General features: G+C 42.5%; 2 protein-coding genes and 1 long non-coding RNA gene across 15 annotated transcripts in view; all 3 read right to left on the minus strand.

Annotated features, from left to right (window-relative positions):
• Positions 1–6,184, minus strand: part of LOC109872649 (ryanodine receptor 1) — a 68,782-nt gene extending 62,598 nt beyond the window's left edge. For all 12 annotated transcript variants that reach the window (XM_031807822.1, XM_031807821.1, XM_031807817.1 and 9 more), the window contains exons 1-4: positions 5,986–6,184; positions 1,643–1,762; positions 1,441–1,542; positions 458–478 (exon numbers count right to left, since the gene is read on the minus strand). In XM_031807822.1, the coding sequence (XP_031663682.1) occupies positions 458–478; positions 1,441–1,542; positions 1,643–1,762; positions 5,986–6,033 (291 nt within the window). In that variant the 5' untranslated portion in view covers positions 6,034–6,184. The remainder of the gene's footprint in view (positions 1–457; positions 479–1,440; positions 1,543–1,642; positions 1,763–5,985) is intronic.
• Positions 6,185–6,565: 381 nt separating this feature from the next.
• On the minus strand, positions 6,566–13,225 carry LOC109872479 (uncharacterized). Of its 2 annotated transcripts, XM_020463729.2 has the most exons (13): positions 12,866–13,225; positions 12,523–12,611; positions 12,262–12,358; positions 11,884–12,167; positions 11,604–11,767; positions 11,371–11,511; positions 11,174–11,245; positions 10,906–11,017; positions 9,661–9,719; positions 9,417–9,567; positions 9,239–9,314; positions 8,777–9,119; positions 6,568–8,685 (listed from the first exon to the last, which is right to left on the minus strand). In XM_020463729.2, the coding sequence occupies exons 1-13, from the start codon at positions 12,992–12,994 to the stop codon at positions 7,154–7,156; spliced, it is 3,249 nt and encodes a 1,082-aa protein (XP_020319318.1). In that variant the 5' UTR covers positions 12,995–13,225; the 3' UTR covers positions 6,568–7,153. The 2 variants fall into 2 exon arrangements, with proteins under 2 accessions (XP_020319319.1, XP_020319318.1); XM_020463730.2 differs by lacking the exon at positions 12,523–12,611 and having other exon boundaries at positions 6,566–8,685.
• Positions 13,226–16,242: 3,017 nt separating this feature from the next.
• On the minus strand, positions 16,243–19,567 carry LOC116358114 (uncharacterized). The gene is made up of 2 exons (XR_004205964.1): positions 16,694–19,567; positions 16,243–16,556 (listed from the first exon to the last, which is right to left on the minus strand). It is a non-coding gene; the product is annotated as an uncharacterized LOC116358114 (long non-coding RNA).
• Between the last annotated feature and the right edge of the window lie 292 nt (positions 19,568–19,859).

The following is a 19,859-nucleotide window of genomic DNA, read 5'->3' on the forward strand; positions in this document are numbered from 1 at the left end:
TGTGAGGAGTGAAGATGGGAGTATGATGAAGGTTGTATAGGAGACATTCAGAGGGACAAGGTCACAGGGCAGTAAAGAGCCTTGTTTCAAATGACACCATCCAACACTCTGGTCTGTGGTCCACGTTTCTGCTGTTGGGACGTAGTGTAGAGATTATACGGCAGCCAGAAACCCTCGACGGCAGAGAGCTTCTCAGTTGCTCCTGTGTTGCTGACAGGAATCGTTCCTAGAGTGTCATCTGAAACGCCGCTCGGTATTTCAGCTATGACAACACTGAGCAAAGTGTGGAGTTAGGTAGTATGAGTGAGGGCAGACGAAAGTGGCGCATCACTGTTTGAGACAGGGACATTGGGTGAGAGATGAGAGCACTCATAGAGCACTCACGGTAGACAAGGGGTGGAGAGGAGGGGAAAACTTTAGGGAAACGTGACAGGAAGGGAAACATGAGCAGACATACCCATTTGTCCAAATCGACTGCCTATGGTTGGCAGGTGGGAGGTGAGGGGTGTGGGGTCAGAAAAGAGACAAAACGAAGTTAAGTTGCTAAAAAATACAAGAGGCCTTGACATAATATTCATATTTCAAATGCATCAGTGATGTGTCATTAGCACATAACTATTCACGACAATGCTACTTTTACAACTATGTGTCGATGACATAAGAGAGGATGTTCTCACTACCATATAAGGCATAACAGTATTTTCTGTAATGTTTAACCAAAAGTACTGATTCCCATATTATGGGAAAAACATGACATTTGTTTTTATTAGTTCGATTCAGAAAGAACTAAGCTCACCAGACACTACACAAAGACCACCTCTATTTTCCAGCCAAAGAAAAACTATTTCCACGTACTGTACACTGAGTGATCAAAACATTAAGAACACCTTCCTAATATTCAGTTGCATCCCCTTTTGCCCTCAGAACTTCCTCAATTTATCGGGGCACGGACTACAAGGTGTCGAAAGTGCTCCACAGGGATGCTGGCCCATGTTGACTCAAATGCGTCCCACAGTTGTGCCAAGTTGCCTGGATGTCCTTTGGGTGTTGGACCATTCTTGATACACACGGGAAACTGTTGAGCGTGAAAAGCCCAGCAGCTCTGCAGTTCTTGACTCAAACCGGTGAAGCCTGGCATCTACTACCATACCCCGTTCAAAGACACTTAAATATTTTGGCTTGCCCGTTCACCTTCTGAATGGCACACAGACACAATCCATGTCTCAATTGTCTCAAGGCTTAAAAATCCTTCTTTAACATCAATAAGGAGTCGTAGCTTTCACCTGGACTCACCTGGTCAGTCTATGCCATGGAAAGAGCAGGTGTCCCTAATGTTTCGTACACTCAGTGTGCACTGTAGAATTGTTTAACATCAGATGTAAAAGAAGCTCCTTTAATCCCAACACAACAGAACCATCAGCCCCTCTACTGGTCTCTTACCTCGTTGAGCTCCATGGTGTTGGACAGCATCTCCTGTAAGGCTCGTACCGACAGGGACTGCTCCAGGATGAAGCAGCAGATCGCCAAATCAGGTGGCACATTCTACAACACAACACATCCGTCAGCAAAACCCAGGGAACCCAGGGAACGGCAACGGCTGGAGTACAGACGCAATCAGAGTGGGGAACGTGGTTCTCTCTACCTGAGCATTGGAGGTGGTCTCCAGGAAGCAGAGGCGGTTCCCAAAGCCCTCACATGAAAGACAGAGTTTGATCTGTTCTTTCAGAATGGAGGCAGTGCATTGTAGCACAACCTGGTCATCCTACATACAGGAGAGAGAAAAAAGGTCAAAGGCCAAAACAGATTACGTTAATCAGCTGAGCTAGTTTATATCATAATTGTTATTTAATTGTTTTACATTAAGATGTTTCATCACTTGGGTAACATTTCAAAAGTAGTACTTTATATTTAACTTGCCATTCATAACCTTGATAGGCCCATATGACATGAATACTGACCAGGGGTAGAGTTACAGCCAAAACCCATTTAGAGGGGCTTAAGTGTGGAAGTGTAATGGTTGTAGTGGAAGAGAATATAGTAAAAGCGTGAATATGATTCCTGTGCACCAAACAGGCATATTTTATGTCGCATAAGAACAAGGCTGCAACCCTGACCAACATATGGTAACAATAACGAGAGTAGATAAGAGCCAGCAGAGTGATAAAGCCACCGTAACGGGGAGCCGAAACATGGTAGGTCAAAAAGCAAACAAAGAGTGGTCAACAGACCCTCTCTGGTCTTGGATCTCACATTCCTAACCTTCACATCCACATTTTCTTTGTCATTCTTCTGTGCCGGGCCCTGCCCCTGTCCTAACACTAATCTCCTTGGTAGTCGGACTGTGGGTAAGCACCCGCTCCTCCCGGCCCTCTATTTCAGAACCCTGCACCTGCTGCTCACACATTCCCCTCGGTTGAGCAGTGGATATTTGAGACCCAGTCAGCCTGGCATAATAATTTGTAATGCACTCACACAGAGAGCAGTGAGACAGACAGACCCGGTGTCAAACTATCATTCTTAGGCTGACAGCTCAAGTCACACTAAACCTGGCCAAAGTCAACCATAGAGACCAGCCAAAAGTGGGCAAAAGCCATACTCCTTAGTTATGACAGAAGAACAGTGGACACCGATAAGTCGATGTAACAAGAAACCTTTTACAAAGCCTACAGTGCTGTAGAACTCAGTGTACTTCAGTTCATTTGTACTAGTACTACCACTGTCAATCATACCAAAACTATCAGAATACACATGACATATATATATATATACGACACCATCACTCTGACCTGGCAAAAGATAATATAATAGAAAGCACTTCATCATACTCAATGTGTAGAGCGAGTGCAGTTCTCATAGGGCCAGAACTAAACAGGTGCTCCCATGGCCCTGGCTATAAACCTGCTAATCCCAAGACTCCGTAAATATAGAACTCAGCAGAGTTCAAGATGAACAGCATCAAAGCAAGTGACGGCCAGCCTCTCTCACACCTCCACATTCAGCTGGCCAACTCAAGAAAATGGTTCCCTTCTTGGCGAGAGCGTCATCTTCCACACACTGCTATAACGATAGCCAAGGTACGCTCACACACAAACGTGTACATGAATACAGTAGATGTCTTTACACTACTTTATGTTCATAGTAAGTACTGTACTATCACAATAAAGTACATGTCTGCGGTTCTCTAATTAAACACCAATAAGAATCTAACCGACTCAAGTAACGATCCTGAGAGAAGCACGAAACAGACTTAAAGGCCCAGTGCAGTCAAAAACGTGATTTGCCTGTGTTTATAGACACGGAGTGTACAAAACATTATGAACACCTGCTCTTTCATGCCAGACTTGGCCAGGTGAATCCAGGTTAAAGCTATGATCCCTTGTTGATGTCACATGTTAAATCCACTTCAATCAGTCTAGATGAAGGGGAGGAGACAGCTTAAAGAAGGATTTTTAAGCCTCGAGACAATTGAGACATGGATTGTGTGTGTGCCATTCAGAGGGTGAACGGGTAAGACAAAAGATTTAAGTGCCTTTGAACAGGGTATGGTGGAAGGTGCCAGGCTTCACCGGTTTGTGTCAAGAACTGCAACTCTGCTGGGTTTTTCATGTTCAACAGTTTACAGTATGTATCAAGAATGATCCAACACCCAAAGGACATCCAGCCAATTTGACACCACTGTGGGAAGCATTGGTGTCACCATCGGCCAGCATCCCTGTAGAACTTGAAATGCCCCCAGTTATTGACACTAACCAGTGCGCCTGGCATCTACTACCATACCCCGTTCAAAAGCACATACATTTTTATTTTCTAGTCCATTCAGCTTCTGAATGGCACACACACACAATCCATGTCTCAATTGCCTCAAGGCTTATAAATCCTTCGTTAACCTGTCTCCTCCACTTCATCTACACTGGCTCAAGTGGATTTAACAAGTGACATCATTAAGGGACCATAGGTCAGTATATCATGGAAAGAGCAGGTGTTCTTAATGTTTTGTATACTCAGTGTATATTTTCACACTATGAGGTTGGAATACTACTGTGAAATTGCTAATAATGCCATTTTAGTATAAGAGCTGTTTGAAAAGACTGCATGACATTTCAGCCTGTTGTAGTGGGATGAAGTTTTGGACTGACTGGTGATTGAATGAATAAACCAATAACATTTACATTTTAGTCATTTAGCAAACGCTCTTATCCAGAGCAACTTGCAGTAGCAATTAAGGTTAAGAACCTTGCTCAAGGGAAGATTTTTCACCTAGTCGGCTCGGGGATTCAAACCAGCAACCTTTCAGCTACTGGCCCAACACTCTTAACCACTAGTCTACCTGCCACCCCAATAAGAACAATAGTTCTAAACTTCTCTACCAATAACAGATAGTTTTCCATTTTCCCTTCCCCACTTAAGACCACTCCCAGACAGCCTTAGCAAAAGTATTGCTTGAGAATTTGCTCTTTAACAAGAAGCTATTTCTGTTTTCAATTCAAATGGGCAAAAAAAGAACAGTAAGGTACTTAATTTTTACCCCATAAAAATATTTGATATTGACATAAAAACAGCTGCTCTGGGCCTTTAACAAAGCAGAGAGGCAATGTAGGACAAAGCTCTTTATATGCAGCAGGCACTGTAAAAAGAAAGTGTTCTGCTCTGGTGGTGAATATTACCTCGACAAGTACACACAACACTCCATCTCTGCCTGGCATCAGTCAGGTTTGACACAGAAATACAAGTTTTATAAAAACCGTGCCTTTGACATGTGATTCAGCCTCAAGTCAGCATGGGAGTCCCTAATGAGGAAAAGGAGCTCTGCCTCAATCGAAACAGGAGAGCCTTTTTCAGAAAAGTCCTGTTGCATGCCATGCTCTTTGTCAATGCCTTGTTGTGATTGTACATCCTATGTAGCTTACAGGTAGTCTTTGAGAGAGAGATATATTCACGTTGAAAATAATGTGTACAGTATCTAATACAGTATGCCAATGACTGTTCCCAAAGATATCAGTGCTTAGCGTTATAATTGTTTCCACTAACTCGCTTCTCGGTGTGTCTTAATATAACAGATATGAAATGCGACATGCTTGATTCATCCGAGGCCTTCGGTCCCTGTGAGAAAACCTTTACCCCATCAGTTTTCTTGTCTCTTCTCCACCATGTCCCCAGAGGTTCAGTGAGACGCAGTGCGAGAGTGTCTCTCCACACTGGCTCAGTGGTATGAATGGTCTAACCCTCCACAAGCAGGCCAGTCTGTAATTACTGTACAGTTGAAGACGGAACTCATTCTACGAACAGGTCACAACACACCATTAGGAAAAGGTGTCTAACACAATAGCTCTTCGCCATTCAGAAGATGAACAGTGTGGAAATCAGCATCTTTCTCATGCTGGTCTCAAAATGTGATGTAGTCTGTCACTAAATTGCTGTGAAGACATGCCTTCTCTTGACTGGACCAAATGCGCCGATGCACCAACGTAACCTACCACTCCTTTCCATCATGCTGCCACCTCATGACCTGATATGTCTGAAAACCCATATTACTGCACCTAAAAGTAGAAACCAATATGATAGTCAATCTGATTCCGCATCCCATTCCATCTTATGTTCGTCATTCTTCGGTTTTTATTTTTGTATTACTACCCCTCGTTTTCATGCGTTTCTATTTGCCAGCGTCAGCTGTTACTTGGCACCCAGCAAACTGCCCAACTCCCAAACAGTAACATTTCAAGCTGCTCTGGTATAAAAATAGATAACAATGCAGACAAGCCCAGCATCTGTCCATGTCAATCTGGTCTTTCCAAAGTCAAAGGGAAGCCACTATCAAAACGTATGGAAGTTAATACATTGGACTGGAAGTTACACCAAAGTCACACATTAGGCCTACGGCAAGATAAGGCAACTTATCGTAGTTATACTGCAGTATGGTGTCTCTCTCACAGCCTTGTTCAGTTACAATCGAAACGAACAGAGTCAAAGGAGTCCAGCATCACTCACCGTACGTAAGAACTGAATCTCCTCCTCTCCATCTCCTCCTTCCGCCATCCTCTAATGTATTACTTATCACTCTATTCTCCCTGGTTGTTCCTCAGCAAGCCTCGCTGTCTCTCTCCCACCTCTTTTCTCTCACTCCCAGCGTCTGTCTGCGTGTGGGCGTACTGAAGGACAATGTGGGTTCAGTGGCAATGGCTGTGTTGAGACAGAGTGACAGTTTACTAACTCCTTGCTCCGTGCAACATGACAAGGGAAAAGTGGGTGGAGCGAACTGTAAAACATGGTGCCACCTTTACGAAGTCCTATAGAATTGTTGTACCATACTAACAAATGTACTGGTAAACGTGTGTCCGATTTTAAATATCTACAATATGTGTCAGTGACCAAGCCATAGCCTAAAACGTTAGTGTCGTTGCATTAGTCCCAAAGGGATTCCCATTGGTTAGGTCTGCAACAGGTTTGTGAATACACAGATTTTTAAACCTTGCTACCTACTAGGTCAGAAATATGAAGTCAACCTCTAAACAAATCAGGAAAACACCTCCAATTAGACTAATCTGATAACAATTAATACATCAAAATATTAAAATAAATTATTTTATTCAAACTGAAATACATACATTTACACAAATTATATATAGTCAGATATGTAAAATGCAACTTGACAATAATAAAATCTGCAATCAGCAGTTGCTACATAATATAATAATGATATTTACCCATTGATTGACAGCTTAGTAACATTTGTACACCATCAGAACCCAAAATAAGCTTATTTCACTCCAATGTTTGAAAAACAAATGTAAACAAACACAATATAGTCTCAATACATGGTTAAAACTATAATTGTTATATTATGGACAGGCAGGCCTTGCATCCATAGCTTTGTCGATACATTTGAGAGTGGTTACATTTCTCCAGCCCCATCCCTCAGATTTTTACCGAAACAGGGAGGCCACTTTGTTATTGTTCTACTGTTGACTGACGCTTTAAAATACTACTTTTCTAGGATAACCTATATTGGCATAACAGAAAATTACATTTAAAAAAAAAAACTTTTAAAAACACATGGCATTCTTTGTACGAGTGATCTTATTTTCCCATTTGTAAACCCTACTACTCAAGACCAATGCGCTAGTTACGGAGTACCATTTAGTCTGTCCTGTACCCCTCAGATCTGCAACGGGTCCCCTGTGGCCATGCTAATCTCATGGACGGGCCAGCAGGGCGAGTCTCTGTAGCGTCTCTTGGTGGCCGGAAGCTTGAACTGCAAGGCTGGTGATGGGGGTTCTCTCCCCGTTGAACTCTCTCCATCACTCTCACTGACCCCCATGTCTATCTCTATAAAGCCAAAGGTCGTGACAGAGAAAGGGGAGCAGTTAGTCACCAAGTGTGCAGTGTAGAGGTCAGTTGATGTTCTGTCTATTGGTGTGGGAGAGGGTCCACTGGGAATGGGAGAGCATGTTTCTGTTTGAGAGAGAGATGAGGGCTTGGAGGGAAAAGGGAGAGGGAATTTGACTTCTGTACTTTTGGACTCCTGCTGTAGGGGGGCCATGGTCTGAGGTGGAACATCTAAGACCGTGTCGGTCAGAAACTGTCTATTCACCTGCATTGGAACTGTGAGGTGTTTGTCTTGCTCCTCCTTTGGATTGCATGTATTCAAGTGCATCTCCAGCAGATCATGTAGCTCTGACTCCTTAGGTTGTTCCTCCACCGGTTCCAATTGTCTTTCTTTGAGATTCAATTGTGATTCTTTAAACGTCACTTGGCAGGATTCCTTGTTCTGCTTTGGATTGGGTGACGGAGGAGCGCACAAATCCTGGATGGTCTGCATGAGGTGTTCCTGTTGTAGTTGAGGAGTATGTTGGATTTCAAACTGTCCCTCTTGGGCAAATTGATAAACACTAGGAGTTGGCTCTGGAGGTGGACATAGGACTGGCTCACTGAGGCTTTGAACAACCACTGGCACCTCTTGATGATTTTTAGAGGCTTGTCCTGGCCAAGGTCCGGGAACACCATCATGGCTGATGGAGCGTCCAAACCGCCGTGCTCCCTGCCGGCGAAGACGTACAACGCTCCGCTGACCCCCCTCCCGCTGACTCTCATGCAGGACATCATTGAGCTGAGGTTCAGGGGGCCTTGGAGGAACCCTGGGGTTACGGAGCAGCGTTGTCAGAGCGTTAAACCGCCTGATGCGCTCTGCTACAGACATGTGTGTCCTCTTAAAACCCAGTCCTGACTCTGTCATCTTCTCTTTCTTCACCGGCAGTTGAAGTGTGTCCCCAGAGACTCCATCTTCTTTCTCGATCATCCAATCTGTTTTCTCTTTCTTGTAAATTTTATCTTGAATCCTCAGTTGGTCCAATGTCACCTCTGGCATACTGATGGAGCGACGAGGGTGACGGGGCTTCTGACTGACAGACATATCCACTTCTGACTGCTTCTTGCTTAGACCCACGTCTTCAGGGTCCTCTTTTATCCCAACCTGCTCTGGATCCCTCAATACATGGTTTGTTTCATACTGTCTAACGGTTTCCTCTATCGTCTCGTGTTCCAAATTGACACCAGAGCATTCACATGATTCCCCAGCTTGTGTCCTGGAAGGGGAGTCCAATGTCACGAGATCCAGGAAGTGATTGGGATTTTCAGCAAAGCTGTAATTTGGCATATCAGGGTCATCCTCCACTTCACTCCCCACTAGAACTGAATACAGATCAAATGTCACAATGAGTATTTAAGTGACAAACATGTAGATACATGGATGTAACTGAAAAATATATAAAAAAATATAAACCTTGTCCTGGGCCATCAGTCATTATGACAGGAATCCTGGATGGTTCAGTCATTATGACAGGAATCCTGGATGGTCCAGTCACACCATCAGTCATTATGACAGGAATCCTGGATGGTCCAGTCATACCATCAGTCATTATGACAGGAATCCTGGATGGTCCAACCATACCATCAGTCATTATGACAGGAATCCTGGATGGTCCAACCATACCATCAGTCATTATGACAGGAATCCTGGATGGTCCAACCTCAGAGCTGGATGCTTCAGTCATACCATCATTGACCATTATACTGCCCATGATCCAATTCTCAGTGTCATTCCCAATGGATGTGGGGGAAGGGTCCTGAGAATAAAGTCAGAGTAAGTAGATAAGTCCAACAATAGAGCTCAGCGTCAAAAGACAAGCATGAGCAACATGAAGACCCAGTGTTAGGACAGAATATTGGACAGCGCCAGACTTACAGGGCTGCTCCAGACTGTCATGTTGAAAAATCTAAGAGATGTCCTTCGATGAGCCTTGGCCTCCTGCACCGGATGCCTTCAGGAAACATAGACACAGTCAGACACAAAAACAAGGCGATAGACAAACAAGGGTTAAATAGAAGAACTAGAATCAATGCTTATGATGCTTTAGATTAACTTGTTTGATGTTTTATAATCTTTCTTGTGATTCCTCCTCTTCTCTGGGGCAGTGAGAGTGACAGAGGGCTTGTGCTCCCTACTGCCCTCCACTCCACTCAGGACAGAAGTGTGACCACGGGTAGGGCTTTGGCCGACTGCCGCCTCGGAATCTGCTGGGACAATCAAAATCATAGAACTTGTCATACCGTATCTTATGCCACTGACTAAAAGCTATACTGCAGTACAGGCTATAAATACGTGACCATTTGAGGGTTGTTTTCTCATGGATTGGTTGTCTTCTCTAAGGTCATGGATAGAGCGTCTGTATACAGAGAAGGATAATATTAGCTCCATAAAGCATTTAAAATAAAAATCTCAGAGACGTGGTTCATCAAAATATACACTACCGTTCAAAAGTTTGGGGTCACCTAGAAATGTCCTTGTTTTTGAAAGAACACATTTTTTGTCCATTAAAATAACATCAAATTGATTAGAAATACAGTGTAGACATACGTAATGTTGTAAACGACTATTGTAGCTGGAAACGGCAGATTTTTTTATGGAATATCTACACAGGCGTACAGAGACCCTTTATCAGCAACCATCATTCCTGTGTTCCAATGGCACGTTGTGTTAGATAATCCAAGTTTATCCTTTTAAATCCTAATTGATCATTAGAAAACCCTTTTGTAATTATGTTAGCACAGCTGAAAACTGTGGTTCTGATTAAAGAAGCAATAAAACTGGCCTTCTTTAGACTAGTTGAGGATCTGGAGTATCAGTATCTGTGAGTTCAATTACAGGCTCAAAATGGCCAGAAACAAAGACCTTTGTTCTGAAATTCATCAGTCTATTCTTCTTCTGAGAAATGAAGGCTATTTCATGCAAGAAATTGCCAAGTAACTGAAGATCTCGTACAATGCTGTGTACTACTCCCTTCACAGAACAGTGCAAACTGTCTTTAACCAGAATAGAAAGAGGAGTGGGAGGCCCCGGTGCACAACTGAGCAAGAGGACAAGTACATTAGTCTCTAGTTTGAGAAACAGACGCCTCACAAGTCCTCAACTGGGAGCTTCATTAAATAGTACCAGCAAAACACCAGTCTCAACGTAAACAGTGAAGAGGTGACTCCGGGATGCTGGACTTCTAGGCAGAGTTCCTCTGTCCAGTGTCTGTTCTTTTGCCCATCTTAATCTTTTATTGGCCAGTCTGAGATATGGCTTTTTCTTTGCAACTGCCGAGAAGGCCAGACTTGCCTCTTCACTGTTGACTTTGAGACTGGTGTTTTGCAGGTACTATTTAAAGAAGCTGCCAGAATGTTTCCAGCTACAATAGTCATTTACAACAATAAATGTTTACACTGTATTTCTGATCAATTTGATGTTATTTTAAAATGGACCAAAAATGTGATTTTCTTTCAAAAACAAGGACATTTCTAAGTGACCCCAAACTTTTGCACAGTAGTGTGTATGTATTTATTTTTTAAAAGACAGTTAAATGCAAGTACCTTTTTTTAGCAGAGCTCTCAACATCAGGGACAGGATCTTCAGTCGACTTTCGTTTAGATGTGATTGGTGTTTCAGGTGTGTTGTGGTGAGCGGTCTTTGTATTTTGCTGACCTGTGAGGTCAAGGTTATAAAGTCAGAGGCAACACACTTATTGGCCATTACCGACGACAATCCTTTCTGCATCACTTTTTACTAACAGCATTTGAACTTTGCAACCAGTTAACAAGCAGCAAAAATCATATCATTACCACAACATTATGCACGTACTGTCTGGGGGATGTAAAAGGTCAGTGTGAGTGCGGCCTGTCTTCAATTTACTGAGAGCATCCACAAATATCTCTGGAGAGATCAAGCAAAAAATTATAATAATCTGAATTGAATTCATACATTTTCCAGCAACGTATTTATTTTGAAATTATTATCACAGTATAAACCTCATTATCCAGTCATTGCAAAACTCTCACCTCCAACACTGCGCCTCCTTTGATGAACTAAAAGTCTATACACACCAAGTCCTGCCCTCTCCTGAAACCTCCCCCCATCAACTGGGGGTGTGGAGGACTCTGCTACTGTTGCCATGTCCATAATAGAAGGGGGGACAACACCTGGGGACATATAGAAGAGTGAAATTAGTATCAACTTTAAACCTAACATCCGTCATCAGCTACTATACAAATGTATATTTCTCTAAACTTACCAATGCGATGAGCATGTATTATGAGTTTCTTGATCACTGCTGCTTGTCTATGCAGTCGTCTCTCTGTACCTGCAGTCAGTTTAGAGCCCCCAGCTGGACAATGTAGCAGATTAGGTGCAATCACAAGAGCCAGATTGCCCACTTCCATACGATTCTCTTTACATCTAGTGAATGTGAGGGATAGGAGATGATGGAGAAACTTAGGCACAGAGAGACACAGACCTCCCGCTCTCTTAGCCCAGATAAAAGAAGAAGTCATCCTGAATTTCTAGAAACAAACCTTTGAGCCGTCTGTCTCAGGAAGGTGCAGAAGTATCGGAGGGCCCGTGAATGCGACGGGGGGAACAGGGCTGTGAGAAGAAGAGCTCCATCCTCACCCTGCTCCTGCCGACCCTCCTCCTCGTCGAAGCCCTGTGCACGACACAGTGGCACCTGTAGATCCATAGGGATGAGGGGCGAGGGCAACTCCCGTAAGAACTGCTTCACAAGAGACGCCACATCACAGGGCTGCAGAGTGGCTGAATGTGGTAGAGAAAAGACTGGCTCCCCCTGCTCCAGGCCAGTCTGTCATGAGGAGGTAGAGCGTCAACATAGAAAAGATAGACCCATGGAGGTAAGAAAATTAACATTACTGCACATCCCTCCTGTGCCGCCTCACCCTCAGAGCTCGCATCCGGCTAAACGACCCGGTCTTTCGAAACAGCCCTTCAGTATGAAGATGCTGGGATAAAAATTCACAGGCATCCACCAAGAACCTATGGAATAGTTAGATCACTCAAATGGAAGTTAAGTCATGACCAACCAAAACGTTGGGCTTTCAGTTGTAATTAGAATAGGCCACATTGGATTTGTGATTTTTTTATCACATCTCCCAGTTATGACTGTATTTAAAGCAACCATACAACTAAAGTTCACATACTTTGGCACTGTCCCACTCATATCAGTTAAATCACACTGTGGCAGCAATATCAGGTCCCGACCAAAAGCAAATTTAGATTTAGAGTTCTCCTGAAAGACATCCATCAACAACAAATCATGGTGATGTGCTAAAAAGGCATTCTACAACAAATCAATACCTCAACACTGGTAGTTTGCAAATTATGATAAGTACATTTGAATATTTAAGAAACGTGACCTTGACAGTAATCAATCAAGTAATCAAAAGTGTGTGACAGCATATCGTGTTGTGGACAATGGAAAACATGCTCTATTGACGCATTGAGATTGACTGTTGAGAAAACATATTGGCCTTGTTTGGTTACCTGTCTGACAGGGTCGCTCGTGTATGGCCCATTCAAGAAGTTCTTCCAGTTTTTCACGCGAACTCCAGATGCTTTCAAAGCGTGTATCACCGCCACCACGCGCAGACGGTCGTCCATGGGGTTTGGCATTGGTAGATCCAGTTAGGATGTCTTCTTTAAAAATTAAATAAGTTGAAAGTAGTGGCTTTTGAAAACTACATCACTATTAAAAACCGACATTTCGTCAGAGCTAGGTAGAAAAATTATGTAGCCTACGTTGTTGCACGTCTTTGAGCCTTTCATCCCGCCGCCATCAAATTAGATACTTCCGGTCACCTGTGCCCAAATAAGGCGTAATGTAGGTGTGATGGGCACGGTTCACAAAGACGCTTGTCTGTTCTGAAGTCACAAATATAGTTTGAAATGGTCAGTACATAATGAAAAAGAGCCCCATACATACACGCTATAACATAATGAAAAAGAGCCCCATACATACACGCCATACAGGAATGGACATATTTCACATTTATTGACATTGATTCATAGGGCCTTTTCTTAAAAGCGTGTTAACCCTTGCAAGGCTGCCGGCCCAGACGGCATCTCTAACCGCGTCCTCAGAGCATGCGCAGACAGGCTGGCTGCTGTGTTTATGGACATATTCAATCTCTCCCTCTCCCAGTCTGCTGTCGCTACATGCTTCAAGTTGGCCACCATTGTTCCTGTACCCAAGAAAGCACAGGTAACTGAACTAAATTACTATCGCCCCTTAGCACCCACGTCTGTCATCATGAAATGCTTTGAGAGACTAGTCAAAGATCATATCACCTCTACCTTACCTGTCACCCACTTCACTTTGCTTACTTCCCCAATAGATCCACAGATGATGCAATCACCATCACACTGCCCTATCCTATCTGGACAAGAGGAATACACATGTAAGAATGCTGTTCATTGACTATAGCTCAGCATTCAACACCATAGTACCCTCCAAGCTCATCGTTAAGCTTGAACCAACTGGGTCCTGGACTTCCTGACAGCCGCCCCCAGGTGCTGAAGATAGGAAACAAAACCTCCACTCTGCTGATCCTCAACACTGGAAAGGGAAATACCTAGTCAATTGTACAACTAAATGCCTTCAACCAAAATGTGTCTTCTGCATTTAACCCAACCCCTCTGAATCAGAGAGGTGCGGGGGGGCTACCTTAATCAACAGCCATGTCTTTGGCCCCTTGGAACAGTGGGTGAACTGCCTTGCTCAGGGGCAGAATGACAGATTTTTACCTTGTCAGCTCAGGGAGGCTACCTGCCGCTACTGGGGCCCCACAAGGGTGCATGCTTAGCCCCCTCCTGTACTCTCAGTTCACCCATGACTGTGTGGCCAAGAACGCTTCCAACTCAATCATCAAGTTTGCAGACGACACAACAGTATTGATTACCAACAATGACGAGACAGTCTACATGGAGGAGGTGAGGGCTCTGGGAGTGTGGGGCCTGGAAAATATCCTCTCACTCAACAAAAAAAAGGAGATGATCGTGGACTTCAGGAAATAGCAGAGGGAGCACCCCCTATCCACATTGACGGGACCGTAGCGGAGAAGGTGGAAAGCTTAAAGTTCCTTGGCGTATACATCACTGACAAACTGAAATGGTCCACCCACACAGACAGTGTGGTGATGAAGGCACAACAGTGCCTCTTCAACCTCAGGAGACTGAAGAAATTTGGCTTGGCACCTAAAACCCTCACAAACTTTTATAGTTGCACAATTGAGAGCATCCTGTCGGGCTGTATCACCGCCTGGTGTGTCAACTGCACCGCCCGCCACCGCAGGGCTCTCCAGTGGGTAGTGCGGTATGCCCAACGCGTCACCGGGGGCAAACTACCTGCCCTCCAGGACACCTACAGCACCCGATGTCAAGGGAAGGCCAAAAAGATAATAAAGGACAACAACCATCCATTCCACTGCCTGTTCACCCCGCTATCAATCAGAAGGCAAGGTCAATACAGGTGCATCAAAGCTGGGACCAAGAGACTGAAAAACAGCTTCTATCTCAAGGCCATCAGACTGTTAAATAGCCATCCCTAGCACATTAGAGGCTGCTGCCTATATACATAGACTTGAAATCCCTGGCCACTTTAATAAATGGAACACTCGTCACTTTAATATTTACATAGCTTGCACTACTCATCTCATATGTATATATTCTATTCTACTGTCTCTTAGTCTATGCCGCTCTGACATTGCTCATCCATATATTTATATATTCTTAATTCATCATTCCTTTACTTAGATTTGTGTGTATATGTTGTGAAATAGTTAGATATTACTGCACTGTCGGAGCTAGAAACACAAGCATTTCGCTACAGCCGCAATGACATCTGCTAAACACGTGTACAGTATGTGACCAATACATTTTGAATTGATAAAAGTTAACAGATCTTACTGTGCAAGTTGTTTTCTCATGATGACAAAACAAGAAAAAAGTACAAGGAAGTAACATTGAGTGGCTGCTGCCAACACACTGTCAATGACACTGACTCAACTCCAGCCACTTTAATAATGGGAATTGATGGGAAATTATGTAAATATATCACTAGCCACTTTAAACAATGCTACCTTATATAATGTTACTTACCCTACATTATTCATCTCATATGCATACGTATATACTGTACTCTATATCATCGACTGCATCCTTATGTAATACATGTATCACTAGCCACTTTAACTATGCCACTTTGTTTACATACTCATCTCATATGTTATACTGTTCTCGATATCATCTACTGTATCTTGCCTATGCTGCTCTGTACCATCACTCATTCATATATCCTTATGTACATATTCTTTATCCCCTTACACTGTGTATAAGACAGTCGTTTTTTGGAATTGTTAGTTAGATTACTTGTTCGTTATTACTGCATTATCGGAACTAGAAGCACAAGCATTTCGCTACACTCGCATTAACATCTGCTAACGATGTGTATGTGACAAATAAATTTGATTTGATTTGATTTGTCTTTATTTAGACAGATACAGCTTGATTACTTTCTATTTTGAGAAATGTCAATCAAACGATGAATAGACACTCCCGGGGGTGGTAGGTAGCCTAGCGGTTAAGAGTATTGGGCCAGTCACCGAAAGGTTGTTGGCTCAAATCCCTGAGCCGACTAAGTGAAAAATCAGTTGATGTGCCATTGAGCAAGGCACTTAACCTTAATTGCTTCTGTAAGTTGCTCTTGATAAGAGGGTCTGCTAAATGATTCAAATGTAAGACATATATATATTATCACTTTTTTTTTTAAATACAATGACTTGTATCCATATACTCAACTTCCTATTTGTCCAACAAAAATAATATTATATAAAACGGTTATAGTCCATTCTTATTTACACATGCATCATCAAACATAGTACAATTTAATTGAAAGTGCACATTCAAATCTACACAATGTTTATGAATTTGACTTTTAGTAAAATGTCAGGATGCCACTTTTGTGGATCTGCATGAATTATGTAATCTCCCCCCTTGTGGGTGTCTTTCTATCTCCCTTTTTGATCAATTCTGTCACGTAATTTCAGTTGTGTGTTTCTTTTTTTCCAGAAAAGTTCTGATGTTGCTGACGTTGCTCTCCACGTCCTCCTCCATGCCGCCTGCCTCCTCCCTCAGTCCGGCCCTCCCACATGGGCGTGGGGGCCTCAATTTCTCTTGGCTGTCCACCCACAGAATGGTACACCGGCCATCAATAATGTCAACAGAGACAGAGGAGAATCAGAGCAGTTTCTCTCTTTATCTTACTTTTTTTTTAAAGTCAAACACAAAACTCAGAGTTACTCAGCTATAGCATACCTTGTAGACTGCAATGCTTTCCCCCTGCCTTTACTAGCAAAATGTAAGACTGGTCCTTTCTTGCTGCAAGCGGAAGAGACGGGGAGACAAGGTGCACTGCAGAATGGTACACCGGCCATCAATAATGTCAACAGAGACAGAGGAGAATCAGAGCAGTTTCTCTCTTTATCTTACTTTTTTTCAGCTGTGGAGAACATGGAAAAAGGTTCATCATTAATATAGCTATTAACAATACAAATAAACATAACTAAACAAGATATGTTTGGGTTATATAAGCGTTACTGTGAAAAGTCTACATCCATATGCACTTCATATAATTATGCTAAATGTTCATGCTGACTGACTTACACAGACGTCCTCATACTCATTTTCTTGCTGACTCTGTGGAGCTGTACTCATCTTCTGGTACTGACTTCCTCACTGCACTTTGCTGTGCCCTCTTAAGTGCTCAAAATGATGTTGCTCTTCGGTTCTCTTCCCTGAGCTCACAATCCGAGGCCAACTCTTTGCTCCTGACTAAAAATATGTATTTTAGCGCTGTAAGGATACAGGTCAGTTGACAGGCCCGAGCCCAATTTCCCGATAGTTTGGAATTTAGGCTTAGGAATGTTTTAACTATGTTAAGCTACACATCATGAGATATATTGAGACAAATTACAGACAGCCTACAAGTAGAAAAATATAACGTAAATTAACATTAAACGTATTTCAATATGATTGAAATAGGCAAATAGACTACTGTTTATTTTATTTCTGTTTTCATTTGAAGCATATTTTATACATCGCTTGTTTGTATCAATTGCAAAGACATTGGCAACTTTTTATTTGTTGTCAACTTTGTTCTGAAGTTATCCGTGGTCCAGAGAGACAAATAAACCATGTGATGTTATGTTTAGCGGAGATCTAAATATGTATATGTGATGCCGGAGGGCAACAAAGCATCCACTGATGCCCTTCTATGGGTAGTCTGAGGCAAGCGTTATACACCGAACCCAAACCGGCTGCGCGCGTGCATGAATTAATTTTGTTCCCCAACACCAAACGCAGGTTAAAATATCAAAACAAACTCTGAACCAATTATATTAATTTGGGGACAGGTCGAAAAGCATTAAACGTTTATGGCAATTTAGCTAGTTAGCTTGCACTTGCAAGCTAGTTAGCTTGCACTTGCTAGCTAATTTAACGATTGTTTTGGGAAACAGCTCGGAGATGTAACGAAGCTCTAACGATTTACTTAGCCTTAAAATGCTTTTGGGAAACCGGGCGCTGATTGAATACGGCCCTTAGAGTTGGACAGGTAATATCTTATCACACTATCATATTTAGCAGATATGATCTGTGCCTTGCCCAGACTGCTCAGGGTGGTGCGCGTGCAGCCCTACAAGTGATAATAGGAACCAAATCCATTTGGCGCACACGCCTCTGGGCTGCACTGGCTCGTTCTGCCCGATTTGAGAATATGTTTGCGCACCATTGACTAGAATTCAATCTTTGCGCTCTAGTGCTTTTAATGTGGACATAGATTTAGCCTGCATATTACGTTACTTTTAGTATACAGGCGATATTGCATATTTTTCTTCTCTCCCTAGGCCAAGGACTGAAGCGTAACCTCAAAACGTTTGATTATCATTTGGCATTGACACTAATAGTCCTCCAATAGATCTTGATGTATTTTATGGATTTGCCTGTAAATGGGTTTAAAAAACATAATGAATCACCTAGAAATGAATCACCTAGTGAAAAGTAAGGCTTATAAAACTCAGACATTCTTCAGCACTGTCATGAGGAAAACCAACCCCCTCCTTTGACAAACTACCAATTGCTCAGGGTTGAGATTGGTGTCCAGCAGAGGCTCTGTCATATCACAGCAATACGTGACTCCACCTGAACCGAAGTCAGTGAGAGAAATGTGCATCCACAGCACAATTCTGCTGACACTTTGAATATCACATTCCCGTCGGAGTCTGTCTCATCCTTACCTGATGGCACACATCTGTAAGCAGAGAAGACTCCTCCATGTTTAGCTGTCAAGCTCCCGCCTGTTCCTCTTTGGATTAGTAGATACATCTCGTTATTTTAACACTTTTTAAAATATTTGATGAGGGGTGTTGACATCAACCGTATTACAGTTTGGACTTAAATCGGCTGGGAAATATATGGCAATACTTAAATGGCTGTCTAGCAATTACCAACTTAAAAGTTTGAAGAATTTAAAAATGTGTAAATATTGTACAATCCATGTCTGCAGAGAAAGATTTACCCAGAAAGACTTACAGCGGTAATCACTGCCAAAGGTGATTCTAACATGTGTTGACTCGGGGTGGGAATACTTATGTAAATTAGATATCTGTATTTAATTGAATACATTTGTTCATTTCTAAAAACATGTTTTCACTTTGTCATTATGGAGTATTCTGTGTTGATGGGTGAGAACAATTGAAATCATTTTGAATTCAGGCTGTAACACAAAATGTGGAATAAGTCAAGGGGTAACGTTAGGAGTACTTTCTGAAGGCACTGTGTGTGTATATATCATTTTACTTTGCTACAGCAAATAGTGTTTTATAAGCTCATGTGGGCTGGGGATCCGTGAGAAGATGCATGACACCATAATAAAATAAATAAAATCAATCATGCAATATGGCTTCTGCTAGCTAGTCTTCAGATAACAAGTCAACATTATCTAATCAGTTTTCAATATACTCGCCCATATAGCATATTGTTCCTATCTCTCCCCATTATATTCACAAAACCCTGAAACATGTAACTAGCTATTGAACTTACTGCGAGTAATGTTCTTATTCAGGCTTTCGCAAATGTTTTGTTGACAAAGATACGGAAACTGTAACTTCCTGTTTCCATATGTCGATAATTGAGTCAAGATGATGCACCGATGCGAATGTTAAATACATTGTATCAAATCACCACACATGACATATAGATGAGATATCCACTTCTGTGTAGTTCTTAATTTACCTAAATTGCAATTAACTCATGTGCGCATTGGGGCATTTGTAATCATATTAGTTGTTGCCTGCAGTGTTGTAGGGTGTTGGGGGGGAAACTACCCCTTAATGTATTTTATGAGAACCAAAAGCAACCTTTGGTAAGATTTAGATATGTACATACAGTACTGGCTATCCGGAAGCAAACACATTTTAAAGAG

This window comes from Oncorhynchus kisutch, linkage group LG28, assembly GCF_002021735.2.
Source record: "Oncorhynchus kisutch isolate 150728-3 linkage group LG28, Okis_V2, whole genome shotgun sequence".
Taxonomy (NCBI): Eukaryota; Metazoa; Chordata; class Actinopteri; order Salmoniformes; family Salmonidae; genus Oncorhynchus; species Oncorhynchus kisutch.

Coding starts and splice junctions, on each gene's coding strand:
- LOC109872479 (XM_020463729.2), bottom strand. CDS start 12,994: ATGCCAAACCCCATGGACGACCGTCTGCGCGTGGTGGCGGTGATACAC. Junction 12,612..12,865: donor CGAGCGACCCTGTCAGACAG/GTAACCAAACAA, acceptor GATGTCTTTCAG/GAGAACTCTAAATCTAAATT. Junction 11,246..11,370: donor AAGGAGGCGCAGTGTTGGAG/GTGAGAGTTTTG, acceptor TGATCTCTCCAG/AGATATTTGTGGATGCTCTC.